At 44.8% G+C, this 17,492-nt stretch overlaps 1 protein-coding gene across 2 annotated transcripts in view; it reads left to right on the top strand.

Moving 5' to 3' along the window:
• COL9A1 (collagen type IX alpha 1 chain) overlaps window positions 1–17,492 on the top strand; it is a 220,785-nt gene that overhangs the window by 75,666 nt on the left and 127,627 nt on the right. For both annotated transcript variants that reach the window (XM_068281455.1, XM_068281456.1), the window contains exons 8-10: window positions 523–597; window positions 816–851; window positions 943–1,005. In XM_068281455.1, the coding sequence (XP_068137556.1) occupies window positions 523–597; window positions 816–851; window positions 943–1,005 (174 nt within the window). The remainder of the gene's footprint in view (window positions 1–522; window positions 598–815; window positions 852–942; window positions 1,006–17,492) is intronic.

Genomic DNA, 17,492 nt, shown 5'->3' with positions numbered 1-17,492 from the left:
TGTGTCACTGCCATACTGTTTTACGAAATAAAATGCTATTTATTAGTTGTGTGTGTTATGTGTGTACAGTGTTCGTTTAAAGTGTGTGTGTGTATACAGTTTGAGTGAGTGTGTGTGTAAAGTGTTTGTATCTTTGTGTTTATACAGTGTGTGTGTGTGTGTGTCACAGCCATATAACCACAGGTCTTAGGATGCTTTGCAAGGCTTTATCAAGACATTGTGGGACTTGTAGTCCCCACCTCAGCTGCAGTAGAGCTGGAGGGTACAGGCTGTAGGTGAACTCAGTGGACTGTATGTGGAGATAGTGCAGATGAGAGATCTCTCTGTATCACTCCTTCACTAGTTCTTGTTGGACTACAAGACCCAGCATATCCAGATAACGCCCAGCAATGCATCCTGATACTTGTACCTTTACAGAACTGCGCAGATTACTTATCCTGAACCACATCACTGTTTCGATAAGTAGAGATGTATATTGACAAGGTTAGTACTTAATTAATGTATGATTATTGTTTTATTCAGAGAGGACCACCTGGACCCGCTGGGCCAATAGGTCCCCCCGGACCATCCGGAGTTCCTGGCATTGATGGCATAGATGTAAGTGTGACAGTAATATGGCAAGGTTATCAGTCTCCCTTTCTCTTGCTGCAGAAGATTGATTTACTTCGGGGGGATGGCTGCAGACACCTTATCATCTGTGCAGGAATTCCAATATACTCTGTCTTCTATATAATGTTATTACTGGGGTATTATTATCACCTACACGAGAGTTTGCCTGCTATGTGTTAATAGATGTGACTTGTGTGTGTTTGCAGGGCGACAGAGGCCCCGATGGCCCTACAGGTCCACCAGTAAGTGCAGCTACTTTCACTGTTTGCTGATTCTGATGTCCTCTGCCTGCTGTAAACTAACTGAGAATCTTTCCTTGTTGTGACACTTCAGGGTCCGGATGGGGATGCGGGCAAGCCTGGATCTCCCGGATTACCAGGCGAGCCAGGAGCTGATGTGAGTACTGCGGGATGACTGTGCCAGTGTAGTGTCCGCATGTTGCCGTGTGTGAGCGAGGATGCTGCAGCCATATAAGGAGGTGGGCGGGGCCTGCAGACATCTCCCCTGAGCTGAGCTGGGATACAGAAGTGCTTGTGAACGAGACCAGAGCAGCCGGAGATGTCTGAGGCTCAGGTGTGAGCAGACTGTATGAGCTCTGTTCACTGGAGATGTCTGAGGCTCAGGTGTGAGCAGACTGTATGAGCTCTGTTCACTGGAGATGTCTGAGGCTCAGGTGTGAGCAGACTGTGTGAGCTCTGTTCACTAGAGGGCCGAAGATAAAGGGGGAAATAATGAACGCTGTGTGCTAACTTGACACTTTTCTGTTATAATAAGCAATCTGTGCTCATCCATAGGGTTGTTTTCATGCCCAGTGAATTGGCGCGGTTCTAAATATACTGCGGTGTGCTTATGCATATGATAAGTGGTCCACCCATACTTAAAGGTTCCCATCAAATGTTGATCAAAAGAGGACCTGTTTTCTTTTCAATTTTGTCCCATCGAATGTTGATCACATCGCATAGTGTTGGTGGTGCCAATTGACACCAAACAAATGATTTATTGATCATTTTATTTCGTGTTTTGTATTGGTTATATTTTTATTGCATTTATGGGGCTCACTCTATCATTTTCTTCCCATCACAATTGTCAGATAGGAAGGTCGATCGTTGGCTAAAATTGCTAATGGGCACCTTAGAGCCAGTTCACAGGTATTAAACAATGGCTGTGGCGCTTGCCACTTAAATGAACGGACAGTGCCAGTGTTGTTGGTTACTATCGTTTGCATGAACACTGCGCTTGATCCCTATTTTTCCTGTCATCTTGTTCAGTCTCAGTTCCTAAGCGCCATGCTTCTGTCCCCCCCCCCCCCCCCCCCCGGAAAAAAGTGCAAAGTATGATAATTAGTTACATGGAACCCTTCTATATTTGTACAGCTGTGCGGTGAGGCAGGACAGGGCACAATGCAATATAAAATACTTGGTATATATACAAATGTAAAGAATATTGTAAACATACATAACTGCATGGAGTTTGCAAGTTCTCCCCTTGTTTCAGTGGATGTCCTTAGGTTTTTTTTCTCTGCGTAGAACAACATACTGATCATAGTACCTGCCCAAAATAGAATCTAGATTGTTGTGAGGTTTAGTTTAGGCTATGGTAAGATTCAATTGTGAGCTCCTCTGAGGACAGCCAGTGACATGACTATGTACACTGTAATGTGCTGCTGAAGATGTCAGTGCTATATAAATACATAATAATAATATGGTGGGACATTAGACTATGACTATGGTAGGATTAGTTTGTGAGCTCCTCTGAGGACAGTCAGTGATAGGACTATGTACTCTGTAAAGTCTGCAGAAGATGTCAGTGCTATATGAATACAATGGCTTGCAAAAGTATTCGGCCCCCTTGAAGTTTTCCACATTTTGTCACATTACTGCTACAAACATGAATCAATTCCATTGGAATTCCACGTGAAAGACCAATACAAAGTGGTGTACATGTGAGAAGTGGAACGAAAATCATACAGGATTCCAAACATTTTTTACAAATCAATAACTGCAAAGTGGGGTGTGCGTAATTATTCGGCCCCCTGAGTCAATACTTTGTAGAACCACCTTTTTCTGCAATTTCAGCTGCCAGTCTTTTAGGGTATGTCTCTACCAGCTTTGCACATCTATAGACTGAAATCCTTGCCCATTCTTCTTTGCAAAACAGCTCCAGCTCAGTCAGCTTAGATGGAAAGCGTTTGTGAACAGCAGTTTTCAGATCTTGCCACAGATTCTCAATTGGATTTAGATCTGGACTTTGACTGGGCCATTCTAACACATGGATATGTTTTGTTTTAAACCATTCCGTTGTTGCCCTGGCTTTATGTTTAGGATCATTGTCCTGCTGGAAGGTGAACCTCCGCCCCAGTCTCAAGTCTTTTGCAGACTCCAAGAGGTTTTCTTCCAAGATTGCCCTGTATTTGGCTCCATCCATCTTCCCATCAACTTTGACCAGCTTCCCTGTCCCTGCTGAAGAGAAGCAACCCCAGAGCATGATGCTGCCACCACCATATTTGACAGTGGGGATAGTGTGTTCTGAGTAATGTTCAGTGTTAGTTTTCTGCCACACATAGCGTTTTGCATTTTGGCCAAAAAGTTCCATTTTGGTCTCATCCGACCAGAGCACCTTCTTCCACATGTTTGCTGTGTCCCCCACATGGCATGTGACAAACCGCAAACTGGACTTCTTATGCTTTTCTGTTAACAATGTATTCTGCTAAGTTTGAAAAAAAAATGCATATTATGGTTATAGTACTTGACACTGTGGTTCATGTACAATGCCTTTAAGGCATTTTCATTTTTACATTACTTGACCTGCTGCCTTCTGCATATCTTTCTGTAAAGGCTGTTTAATTGTAGTAATATGTTTGCTTGTGAAGTCAGTTGATAGTTCCAGTATGGGACCAGGTTTCTTACACAGGGCTTTCTGCTGTACATTCTACAAAGACCTGGTATAACAGGAAAATGTAATGTGAAGGTCAAAAGCTGCTTTTTCACTAATGGGCATGGCACAGGAGCAACTTTGTAACAAAGGCCTCTTGTAGGCTACAGTACATGTCTGTGCTGTTACAAGTTACTGCTATTGTTATATTGTTATTTATTAGTAGCAGTATTAAATAACATTAGTAGCACCTACAGTTGGACTTATGTGGATGGTACACATAAATGTCACACAGTTAGAACCCTAGTGGTATATTGAGCCATGTTGTTTAGAAAATTTGCACAAAGGTTTGTTTTTTCATTTATAATGTTGCATTACAGTTTATAAACTTTTTTTTCTAATTAAAACAGGCAGTGATTTGATACATGCATACTGCAGTGAAAATGCCCAGTGTACCCGCTTGCTGTAGGCCTTAATTCCTATACTTATGAGGGACTCTGGCTTCCTATATAAGGAGGGGGGCTCTGGTTTCCTGTACTAGGGCAGAGTCTGGCTTCCTATACTAGGGGAGACTCTGGCTTCCTATACCGAGTGGGACTCTGGCTTCCTATTCTCATGGGGACTTTGGCTTCCTGCTCCAGGTGGGACTCTGGCTTCCTATACTAGGGGAGATTCTGGCTTCCTATACAAGGGGGTACCTTTAACCTCTTGAGGACCATGGGCTTTACCCCCCCTAAAGACCAGGCTATTTGTGTCAAAAAAGGCCACTGCAGCTTTAAGGCCAAGCTGCAGGGCCGCACAACACAGCACACCAGTGATTCCTCCCCCCTTTTCTCCCCACCAACAGAGCTCTCTGTTGGTGGGGTCTGATCGCCCCCCCTCCCCCCAGTGTTTGTCTGTTGGTTGTAAATATTGTGTCTTTTTTTAAATAAATGTGCAATTCTTTCCCTCTTTCTTTTCCCTCCCTCCCTCCCACCCCACAGCCAGCTAATAATGGTGATCGGCTGTCATAGGCTTCTGCCTATGAGAGCCGATCGCTCTCCAGTGTCACACGGCTGTCCCCAGTACAGCGCTGCTGCAGATCGCAGCGCTGTACAATGTAATTAGACGGCGATTCCGCCGTCTAACAGTCTCCCGAGCGCCACGCGCCGCTCGGAGACTGAAGGCGGGGCTCCGCTCCGCCCACTAACAGGAGATGCGCGCGCAGCGTGCGCGCGATCTCCTGCACTGCGAGCCCCAAGGACTTAGGCGTTAGCTGGTCCCGGGGCTGCCGCCGCGGCCACGCCCATCGGCGTGACGCGGTCGGCAAGCGGTTAATGAACTGTACAAGATTTTTTTGCAATCTTTCGAAACTTTAATTTTCTTCATTAGGCATGTTTCAGAACTGGATCAGAACCATACGTATGATTCTGATCCAGTTCTGAAACATGCCTGAAGAAAATTAAAATTTTGAAAGTTTGCAAAGAAATCTTGTACAGTTAGTCATTAAAGGTATCACCTAAACAACTTTTGTTGTTATGTCTTTGGATTCTCTCCATGACTAATAACGGACCACACTCAACTGGCTATACAAGGAGGGGGGGCGGACGACTATTCTCAGAGGAACTTTGGCTTACTATTCTAGGGGAGACTCTGGCTTCCAATACTAGGTTTCCTATTCTCAGGGGGACAGTGGCTTCCTATTCCAGGCAGGGACGGATCTAGGGGGGGGGGGGGGGGGGCAAGCGGGTATCTTGCCCCAGGCGCAGTTTGTTGAATTCTTAAAAAGGCGGCAAGATGAATGGCAGTTTTGGCGCCTAAAGGTCAGTTTAGGCGCCAAAACCTGACCTTTAGGCGCCAAAGCATGACCTTGCCCCAGGCGCACATTGGTCTTGATCCGTCCCTGATTCCAGGTGGGACTCTGACTTCCTTTTCTAGGGGAGACTCTGGCTTCCTGTGCTCATGTGGACTCTGGCTTCCTATTCTAGGGGAGACTCTGGCTTCCTATACTAGGTTTCCTATTCTCAGGGGGACGTTGGCTTCCTGTTCCAGGTGGGACTCTGGCTTCCTTTTCTAGGGGAGACTCTGGCTTCCTGTGCTAATGTGGACTTTAGCTTCCTATTCTAGAAGGGGGCATTTTGCTTCAGCCTTCAAATTCTAGGGGGGACTCTGGCTTCCTATTCTAGAAGAGGGGCTTCTGGCTTCCTATACTTGGGGAGACTCTGTCTTCCTATTTTCAGATGGACTCTGGCTTCCTATTCTAGAAGGGGGCTTTGGGCTTCCTATTCTAGGAGTACTCTGGCTTTCTATTCTGGAGGGACTCTGGCTAGCTATACATAGAGGGGAGTCTGGCTTTCTCCTTAGTAGCCAATGGCTGTCTGCCCGCTCTGTCGGTTTGACACACTCCCCCCATTAACCACATGGGTAATTTCTCTGTCAGCGAAAGCCTTACCCTATCATGGTTGTCAGTCTCCAGAACGGAGGTGTGGTTACAGACAGGGAGGGTGGAGTAAACAAACAGAGGTTGACAAGGACGATATGCAAATCTGTGAAATGGAACAGCAGGTTTATTCCTTTCTCATTTTGCAACAACTACATTACATGCATATACAAAAATGTACCTGAATTTTAGTTTTAAAGCATATCTCCAGGCAGGAGGATAAACAGCTGAAGGGTCAGAGGAGGGTATGTTCTGCACTTCCCTGGCAGGTGTGAGTGTTGGCAGGTCTGCTGATTATAGTGGCACACACTGTCAGTCCTTAGTACCTGTGCACAGGGCTAGCTGAAATGTCTATATCTCCAAGGATATATGAAATGTATAAGTCTTATTCACAGCAATTTGCTCCTCTACCTTGTAATGTCCCAAGCTGTTTTCTTTTCTGTGCATAATACCACAAAATGCAGCACCCATAGCAAACACTTGCAGTGCTTCTTGCATTGGTCTGAAATCTATAAGGCCTGGAACCCACTACAAATCGATATCACTAATCACAATCGCTAGCGTTTTTAATTAGCGTTTTCTAAGCAATTTTACGAGCGTTTTCGTGCGATTTTGGTAGTGATTTTAAAAAGTGTAAGCATTTTGTTAGCAATTGTGTAGCGATTAGCATTTTTAATTCTGATTGGTCCTTTCAATTAATTTAATTTTTTTACAGTGTGCAGTAATTTAAAAACACTTGCAAAATCGCTCTGTATAGTGATTCATGAGCGATTATGCCAGTGTTTATATAGTTTATATTGCAGAAACGCTAACGCTAATGCTCACAAATGCTGCATGTTCTGCATTTCCGATTTTGCTAATTGCAATCGCTCCAGTGGAATTTGGCCCATTCATTAACATTAGCTGAGCATTTAGGTAAATTGCTAGCGTTTTGAATAGCTCCCTAAAAGCTCAAAAAATCCCTTTGGTGGGTTCCAGCCATAAAGGAAATTCTGACAGTTGCTATGGTTTCCCTTGGTTTGTACTTAACCTCTTGAGGACCGCAGTGTTAAACCCCCCTAAAGACCAGGGCAATTTTTACGTAACTGACCACTGCAGCTTTAAGGCACAGCTGCAGGGTCGCACAACTCAGCACACAAGTGATTCTCCCCCCCTTTTCTCCCCACCAACAGGGCTTTCTGTTGGTGAGGTCTGATCGCCCCCCAGTTGTTTATTTTTTTATTATAAATATTTATAATCTTTTTTTTTTAATAAATAAATGTTTTTTTCTCCCTCCCCCAGCCACACTCCCTCCCTCCCCCAGCCCACTTATCACAGCGATCGGCTGTGATAGGCTTCAGCCTATCACTGCCGATCGCTCTTTTCTGCCTCAGGCTGTCCCCAGCACTGTACTCAGTAGAAAGATGGCCGTTTTTCCGCCTAACAGTCTCCCAAGCGGCGATCGCCGCTCGAAGACTGAAGGCGGGACAGAGCTCCGGCCCCCCAAGCAGGAGATGCACGCACAGCCTGCACGCAATCTCCTGCAGTAGGCGGGCCCAGGACCTGACGCCAATTGGCTTTAGGTAGTCCCGGGGCTGCCGCCGCATTCGCTACCATTGGCGTGACATGGTCGTTAGGTAGTTAAAGAGGAACTTGACTGAATACATCTTAAATGGACACTATGGCGAAAATTATGCTGTTCCATTATCTCCACCATCAGTTATTAAACCTCTTGAGGACCGCAGTGCTAAACCTCCCTAGTGACCAGGCCATTTTTAGTAAAATAGGCCACTGCAGCTTTAAAGCCAAGCTGCAGGGCTGCACAACACAGCAAACAAGTGATTCGACCCCCCCTTTTCTCCCCACCAACAGAGCTCTCTGTTGGTGGGGTCTGATCGCTCCCCCCATGTTTATTTTTTATTTTTTTAAATATTATTGTTAGTGTTTTTAAGAAAAAAAAACACTGTTTCTTTAAATAACTTCCCTCCCCACAGCCAGCCAATTACAGCAATCGGCTGTCATAGGCTTCTGCCTATGATAGCCGATCGCTCTCTTGTCCCCTAGGGGGACAGCCGTGTGACACGGCTGTCCCCAGTACAGCGCTGCTGCCGATCACAGCGCTGTACTTGTAAATAGATGGCGATCACGCCATCTAACAGTCTCCCGAGCGGCAATAGCGGAGACTGAAGGCGGGGCGGAGCTCCGCCCCCCAAGCAGGAGATGCGCGTGCAGCCTGCGCGCGATCTCCTGCAAAACGGAGCCCCAGGACTTTACGCCAATCGACGTTAGGCGGTCCTGGGGCTGCCACCGCGGCCACGCCCATCGGCGTGACGCGATCGGCAAGAGGTTAATATGGGCAGCATAAATTTCACCATAGAGCTTGTGTAAAAAAATAGTAGCTCCTAACACCAATTCTTTTCTTCTACACAACTGATCTACATCACTAAATCAGCGTTCCTGTGTTGATGCGACAGCTGACTGTTCCCTGGTAACTGCTAGCAGCCTTCTGTCTCTCTCTGCCACAGCTGATTTATAATGTAGCTTACACACTCCAGAGCCGTGTTTTTCTTCTCACATCCTCTATAATAATATGCAAGTGTCCCTGCGTCTTTCCCTGTGTCAGTGCTTTTTTGCACTGGTCATATGCAGGGACAAGATGCAGAGACACTGCCGAGAGCCGGAGGAGGATGGGGCCAGAAGGGGCGGGTGTGTGTGTGCACAGGTGGCGGGTGCACGCGTCACGTGTTGGCGGCGGGCGCGTGCGGCGAAGTAATGACAGATCTAACCCGTTTTTAAATGGGCTAAAGTCACTAATGTAGCTATAATGTAACTAAGTCAACAGGCTGCTAATTAGTTACTTACTTAGCTAGTTATATTATAGTTTCACTAGTGACCTTAGCCCGTTTAAAAACAGCTAGGTCTGTCATTACTTCGTCGCGCGCGCCACCCACTTGTGACACGTGCGCCTGCCCGCCGCCCGTGCGCACACATGCCCGCCCCTTCTGGCCCCATCCTCCTCCGGCTCTCAGCAGTGTCTCTACATCTTGTCCCTGCACATGCGCAGTGCAAAAATGCACTGACACAGGGACAGATGCAGGGACACTTTCACATGATTATAGAGGATGCTGTTTGTATAGCAAACAGTGTAAGAAATCAGACATTGCTGAAAATATTGTATCAACAATGCGATATTAATAAATACAACAATACCGATTTCTTGTAAGTTCTAGGTCAGGGGTCTGCAACCTTTAAGACATAAAGAGCCACTTGGACCCGTTTCCGAAAAGAGAAAAAAAACTGGGAGCCGCAAAACCATATGCACAAATCGTTAGCAGATATGACCCCCATATGCACAAATCGTTAGCAGATATGACCCCCATATGCACAAATCGTTAGCAGATATGACCCTCATATGCACAAATCGTTAGCAGATCTGACCCCCATATGCACAATCCTTCAGCAGATCTGACCCCCATATGCACAATCTTTCAGCAGATCTGACCCCCATATGCACAATCCTTCAGCAGATCTGAAAAAAACCCCATTTACTCACCTAGTCAGAAGACCTCCTGTCACGATCTCCTCCTGTCCCGACCTCCGGTCCCGACCTTGCATGTGATATTTGTGATACAGGTACAGAAATTGATGTATTACCATAAGCAACATGTACAGAGAAATTCAACAATGTAAAGCATTAACCATTGATTACAATCATCACAATGAATACATTGATTCCTAGTTGAATGCAGCTTCCCAAGATCTTATAAAGTACATACCATATTACAGATACTCATACAATCTTACCACAGCCAGCAGCCCCACCAGCAGATCCAAGAAGCCACCTCTCACCCCAGCAGATTAACCACTTGAGGACCCCCCTAGTGACCAGGCCATTTTTAGCAAAATTGGCCACTGCAGCTTTAAGGCCAAGCTGCAGGGCCGCACAACTCAGCACAGAAGTGATCCCCCCCCCTTTTCTCCCCACCAACAGAGCTCTCTGTTGGTGGGGTCTGATCGCTCCCCCATGTTTATTTTTTTTAAATAAATATTATTGTTTGTTTTTTTTCTTTAAAAACCCCTGTTTCTTTAAATTTCTTCCCTCCCTCGCTCCCTCCCTCCCCACAGCCAGCCAATTATGGCTTCTGCCTATGAGAGCCGGTCGCTCTCTTGTCCCCCATGGGGACAGCCGTGTCACACGGCTGTCCCCAGTGCAGCGCTGCTGCTCATCGCAGCGCTGCACCTAGTAAATAGACGGCGTGATCGCCGTCTAACAGGAGACTGAAGGCGGGGCGGAGCTCCGCCCTCCGAGCATGAGATGCGCGCGCACCATGCGCGGGATCTCATGCAAAACAGAGCCCCAGGACTTTACGCCAATTGGCGTTAGGCGGTCCTGGGGCTGCCGCCGCGGCCACGCCCACTGGCGTGACGCGGGCGGCAGAAGGTTAAAGAACAAAAGCCCCTAAAAGCCACATGCTCAAAGACAAAACAGTATACTCCTTGACTCCACCCCCTCACCACACATCATTTCCCTTTGAGGAGGCTCAATGTCATTGGCTGAAAGGATGCTTTTCAGCAGATTTGAACTTTATCTCCGCTTTCGGTCAGTTAGGAGGAAGTGAAGTCTTTTGTCTTAGAAAACATGTGGAATGGCTGCTCTTGACGCTATGAAACACACACAGCTCAATTCTTACAACAGCATGTAATCAGGGCCGGTTCAAGTAACAATTGGGCCCTAGGGCAAAATTAGCCTGGGGGCCCCCCAACAGACACCCCTCGACTTAAAAGCGTCATTAGAGGCCCTTTGTTGCAGCCACATTTCCCTCCTGGGTCCCTGAGCTGGCTACTGACCCTCCCCCAATCACCTCCCAACTTAACAGACTCTGCAGAGTCCCTGGGGAGCAACAGATAAGATGAAGGAGGGACACCTTGGGGGCCCCTACAGGCTTTGGGGCCCTGGGGCAATTGCCCATTTTTTCCTATGGTAGCTCCGGCCCTGCATGTAATTGTATATACACACACTTTCAATGATGATTGGCCAATCACTGACCAATTTTACCACCTCCATGTGATATGGGGGTCAACAGATTTTGAATGGTATGAGCAGATTGTGTAGGTAAGCTCTCATACTACATGGAAGTGGTAAAATTAGTCAGTAATTAGCCAATCATAAGTGTGTATCACGCTTTAGGGGACATACACACATGCAATTTTGATTAGCCAATCACTGACCAATTTTCCCACCTCCATGTAGTACGAGGGACAACAGATTTTTAGTTCTATGAGCAGATTGTGCAGGTAAGCTCTCATACTACATGGAAGTTGAACATTTGGCCAATGATTGGCCAATCAAAACTGGATGTTTTACCAGGCTTTTGGCTCCTTTAACATGGAAGGCTGCATGCTTGTCAGTTAGTTCTGTGTTTGGCAGTGTTTGTAACCCCACGTGTGCCAATGCTTTATACGCAGTGTGGTCTCCCAGCAGCAAGAAATGCATCAAGTCGCATCTGATCATGGCAGTGCTTAAATGTGACTCAATGCAACAGATGCCTCTACACCGCCCATGTCGAAGATTAGCAAGTGCCTAGCTGGTGCATAAAAGCAGCTGACAGGCATTGGATTCACTGACCTCAGCCTCCAATGTGATAGCGGCCTTACAAGAGAAACAAGGGCAATTAGCCCTTAAAAGAATGATGAATTCAGCAATGGCAGCTTCCTAATATCTCAGTAATGGCATTAAATATGAAATGATAGCTTCCAGTTCTAGCATTAAAGGGCAGGTGTGTGCTGCATTTCTAAAAGCAGAAATCAAAGAAAATGTCAATTTTTTTTTAGACATTTCTAAAATTGCCTTTTGATGTTTTGAAACAAACCTTCTTCAACAGAGAGTTCTCATTTTACACACAGTTAAGCTACTAGAAAGTAAAATAGCACTGTCAACCAGGTCAGCCATTTTGTTAGAAATAAATGATGTGTTTCTTAGTGCATGGAACATTTTACGTGGTATATATAATTGTCTGCAATGCACAAAGCTTTATGCATTGCACTTAAATCATTTTGCATTATGATGTTGGCCTGAAAATCTGAGCAAACTGTTTTTCATTGTAACTGTAGTCTTCTGCTTCTCCCCTTTTTTTCAATATGATTCTTATCCTACAGTTTTAGAATTACAGCTATCATGCTTGGCACACTAATTTGTCCCATAACGGTGGTGGTTTCTTCTGCTTTTCTACGTTTTCCTACCGTGTGGTGTCCCACAGAAGACCTCAATATTTTCATTGTTTTTTTGTGAGAGGGGAACTGCTATCTGGTGGATCTGGCCAAGGCCTTGGTTCTCCTACTCCTCTTGCTCCTCCTTGCCACTCCATCATTCACCATTATGCATCATCCATCATGCACATTCTCCTTGCCGCTCCATCATTCACCCTGCTCCTCCCCTCCAAAGCAGTAGAATACATTGCTGGCCTGCAGGCTAGCGATTAAATTGTACAAAGTGAGACCCAATCTGTTGACCAAAGGATCAAGTCCCAATCCTTGGTCAATATTATACATGTTAAATACATGCACCGCTTACATTGGGAGAGGGACACTTTAAGACAAGCCCCTGCCACGCCCCTAGCCATGCATACCACTAAAAATTTATAAGCAAGCAGATGTCATTTTAGAATTCAAACCACACTTGATCCTTTCTGTCATCAATAGTCTTCATATTAACATTTGAAATTAAGCAATATATTAATTTAAAGCATGGGAATAAAGTTTGGAGTCAACTAAACATATTTTTCAGTAGAGAAATGCATATATGAAGACAGGTCTGTACATCAGACCTGAAAGAAGGACACATAAAGAAGAAAGAGGGACAATGGGATTTGGTTCCCAAAGAGGGACGGACCCTCTGAAAAACCTCAATTGGGAGCTTTTTGGATGTTTTTTGGCAGAGAAAGCACTATATTAACCACTTCGGGACTAGCACCCTCTGCCCCCTTAAGGACCAGAGGGTGCTGGTCCAGTAAACCGCCGCTTCCCGACGAATCGCCGCTAAAATCCGCCGCTCCCGACGGTCACGCCGCTCTGTCCCCACCGCAGGCTGCTCTCTCTGCCGTCTGTACGCCGGTCAGGAGCCACTTTCATTGGCTCCTGACCCTGTCACTCCATGTAAGCCAATGGGAACGGCTTACATGAATGACAGGGCCAGGAGCCAATGAAAACGGCTCCTGCCCAGCTCACAGTGCTCTGCCGTCATAGAGGCGGCAGGGCAGCAAATTGCGGCGGAGATCGAGCGGCGACAGCGGCGGGGGCGCGCGGAGGCGTGCGGTCAATGGGACGTAGAGTTTACGTCAGATCAGAATCGCAGCGCCCCCTGCCCGCCGTAGATTTATACTGCAGCGGTCCGCAGGTAGTTAACATCAATGAAGCAAGCCTTTCTTATGTAAACAAAACTATGGACTATGCTGGAGATAATAAGGCAAGAGTAAACTTACCTCCACACAGTGGGCCATATGCAATTAACTTTTTCACCTGAGTTATCTCCTAGGAGATAATTTTCATCTTCTCTTTAAACTAACTTTTCAGCATTTTACAATTGAAAAAGTAGCCAAACATTGTTGAAAAAGTACTATCAAATGTATTTTGAGTATTTTCTTGCTTGGTGGTGGCTTAAAATGCATTTTATGACAAGTTGTGAAAATATCACCTAGGAGAAAACTCAGGAGACAAAGGGAATTGCATATGGCCCAGTGAGAGAGCTATCTTATCTCTCCGTTCCTTAAGTTACCTCCTCTGTAGTTAAGTTACTTCATCTGTAGTAATTTGACGCATGCAGTTAATTAACAGCCTGTCTTTAACTTTAAAATTCTGTAGTTATTTTAAAGATTGAAGAGTTAACTTAAAGACAGAAGAGTTAACTTTAGGTTTGCCTGAGGTAAAATGTTTCCTGAATACTACATGCCTCATCACCATGGTGATAACTATAGAAACGTTATTAAAGACAGGAGATAAGCTTAGTGAAACGAGGCCTTATGTTGTTGACGTGGTGAATCATTTACTGGTTTGCTTTTTTGTGTTCATTCAAACAAACGACAAATGCTTTGATAATTGTTTGTTATTTTGTGTGAAAATGAAGCTAATAGCATAGATTTAAACAGGATACATGAAGTCAGCAAACATGTGGCAATTGCTGCAATTACAAGCATTGTATACAGAAGGATAATAGCACAGAAAAATGTTGGAGTGTTCCACAGTTTCCACAAATACATCCTTGAGCTGTGTACAGCTTGGGTGCCACACCTGATAGCATCTCAATCCTTCACATTATCTAGGTAAAGAAATAAGGACATGTCAGCAACTTCCTGTCATGTAAGACTGTGCATTGCTGTGGCACTGCAAAGTATTACATTTAGGGTTTTAAGAACAATAAACTACTTCTGTTTAGCTATAAAGTATTGGTATTGCAAAAGTACCCCCGAACCAGTAGATGCCTTACAAATAAATCCATTTAGTGGAGTGATGCAGAAAACAATTAAAAATCACAGCACGTTACATGACTATGAACTGCAGGCATAGAGAAAGGCCCCAACCTTGTCATTTCCAATAACTCAATCTGTTTGAGCTTTCTGGCCCTCTGGAGTTTAAAACTTCCTGTTGCCAGTCGTGGTCTAGGCACATTACATCCATTCTTTGATGTGTCGATTAATTAAGGGGCAAACTAGGTCTTACAAATGCTTTATTACCATCAATCTGACTACAATTATTGGTTTTATAGAATAAAAAAAAGAGCAAGCACTGATTACTCAAGATCAAGGAACAGATGCTTAAAAAGAAATGTGTTGCAGATAATGCTTATTAAATTGTGAATGGTGCACTGCATCAGTAAACTCATTTTTTCTAAGGCCCATTTTTGACAGGCAGTAACTTTCCTTGGAGAGTATAATGGTTTAGAACTGTTTTGTAATAGTCTGTTCTTTAGTTCTTCTAATTCAACTGCAGCTGTAAGAGTTTATTAGGAATCTGTGATATTCATGCAGAAAAGAATAATATAGAACCAAATGCGAAGAAAAAGGCAACCCTGAAATACATACCACTTTTGAAAGCTAAAATCCCAGTTCCACACAAAAGGTAAACTTAAAGCTTTATTCCTAACAGGTTAGGGGCACATGAACAGATATGCAAAGACAGAAGTGGGGGTACAGACAGTGGCTTGACAGCCGTTTTGCGGGAACTTTCCCCTTCCTCAGAGGCCCTTGCACAAAGTCACTGTGATTCAATAACAATTATCTCTAGCAGCAGCAAAATCCTTACTGCTGATTAAAAAAAAAAATGATATGCGTAAACATTTTTGCATGCATTAAACAAACAAACAAACAATCTCTCCTGAGAAGTGAATTGTCTTTTTTATGGTCCAGTGTTCTTTTCTTTTGGTAACATTTTTACTTTTGGATGTGGAAGGCATATATTAAGCAGCTTTCACACTGTGCACAGTACGTTGTGATAGGATCAGAATGCAACAGTGATGAAAAGTCGCATTACACCTTAAGAGTGCAGTATGATGCATACAGTGAAGCATGCAGTACATTAAAGTATGCTTCATTGTCACTGTAAACACGCACGTTGTCCGGTAAATGAACAGCATTTTGCACGGTATTCTAACGAAACCACTGTACTACACTGCTGATGTAGATGTACATGTACCATACGAATATGATTACATCGTGTTGAGATGTGATTATACTGTCCATTGCGATGCTGAGGTGGCAAAAAACCCCAAAGGGATACTTGTCTAAGAAGAGAGAATCCCCTCTGTGCACAGGTGGGACAGTATTGCATGTGTGCGAGTACAGCCGTGCATGCAGAATAGCACAGAGCTGCTCGTGGACAAGTGGCTTTGGCTATGGAATGACCATACTTGCGCATGCACAATATGTCCATACTTTTACATGGTGGGGAGCATGGCCACAAGAACATATCTAACAAGCACTTGTTGGATATGCACATAGGGTCCATATGTGGCAATGGTAGGGGCAAGGAGGACATGCACTATCCAGACGTTTCACTCTACCTAGGAATGTATCTAACTTTTGGATTTACTTTAATGACAAAAATGAGGTATAACGGAGTAAACGCTTTTTCCCCCTGCTCTGATTTCCGCAAGAAATGCATGAACTGTAAATACCTGAGGGAGAGGGTAGGGAACTTATCATGGCTGTGCAGAGCTGGTGCCACGGGGGCTGCAGCTACAGTGCATGGTTTTGAAGTAAGCGATTTGTCAGTTGGGGAGAATAAATAAAAAAAGGCTTCACCCAGGGGCGTAACTAGACATCACTGGGCCCCGCTGCGAAACTTTGGATGGGGCCCCCCACCTCCCTCGCTTAGTCGCTTTCTGCACAGGGAAACTGAGGACCAATGTGTTTTCCCCATACAGATAAAAACACTTATGCTGGTTACACACTAGGGGCTTGATTCACAAAGCGGTGCTAACCTACTTAGCACGTCTAAAGTCTTTAGACGAGCTAACCAGGGTGCTAAGTAGGTTAGCACCAAATTTCTGAATCAGATAATTCGGTGCTAACCTACTTAGCACCCTGGTTAGCACGTCTAAAGTCTTTAGACGTGCTAAGTAGGTTAGCACCGCTTTGTGAATCAAGCCCTATGAGATTTTATGGTCGATTTACTGTCAGATTGATTATTTCCAACATGTCCGATTTGCTTTCCGAGCATTTTCCGATCGATTTCCGTTAACTTTAATAGGAAATCAATAGGAAAATGCTCGGAAATCGATCGGAAAGCAAATCGGACATGTTGGAAATAATCGATCTGACAGTAAATCGACCATAAAATCTCATAGTGTGTACCCAGCATTAGACTTAAAGGAAACATCAGGCAATCTATGCTACCCAGCCACTTGCAGCCTACAAGTCCCTCGTTGCAGCTCTGCTCCCAGTACATACATACATACAGCCGTATTATTTTACTACATGAGAGCACATGCTATATGGAGGAACAATAATGACATGCTGAACAGAAGATATAGTATTTACTGTAACTTTGGCAAAACATTCAGAATGGTGGACACATGCAGTCAACATAACAATGGTGCGAGAGCAGAATACGTTTTTTCTCTCCATGCCCTTAGTCTCTCAAACTTTTTCCCCCACGGGCCCCCTGAGGCTTCAGGGCCCCCCTGCGGAGGCATCCCTTGCAGGGTCTATTGTTACGCCCCTGGCTTCACCTGTAAGTAAAATGGTGCTGACCAAGTTCCATCAGAGTCAGTTTTGTGGTACATAGCTTGAAGCATTTATTAATATATACATATATAAATGCACAAGTTTTTCTGTTTGCATATTCTGCACACCAATGGCCTTGATTAACTAAACCATGATAACTCATATCACGGCCGCACTAGCATTTTCTCGTTTTGCGTGCAAAAAAGCTAGCGCAGCCGTGATATGAGTTATCACGGTTTAATGAATCAAGCCCCAAGATCAGTTCTGAGCGTTTTTTTAAATGCTTGCGGGGGGAAACCGCTTGGCTAATGTATTGCAATGGGATGGTGCATACCAGAGCGGTTCGTTTTTTCCCCAAACGCAAACTCAGGTCCTACAGCATTTTTGCTTATTTCTGA

This window comes from Hyperolius riggenbachi, chromosome 4 (assembly GCF_040937935.1).
Source record: "Hyperolius riggenbachi isolate aHypRig1 chromosome 4, aHypRig1.pri, whole genome shotgun sequence".
Lineage (NCBI taxonomy): Eukaryota > Metazoa > Chordata > Amphibia > Anura > Hyperoliidae > Hyperolius > Hyperolius riggenbachi.
The sequence above is the reverse complement of the archived record's forward strand: the minus strand, read 5'-3'. Positions and strand labels throughout refer to the sequence as shown.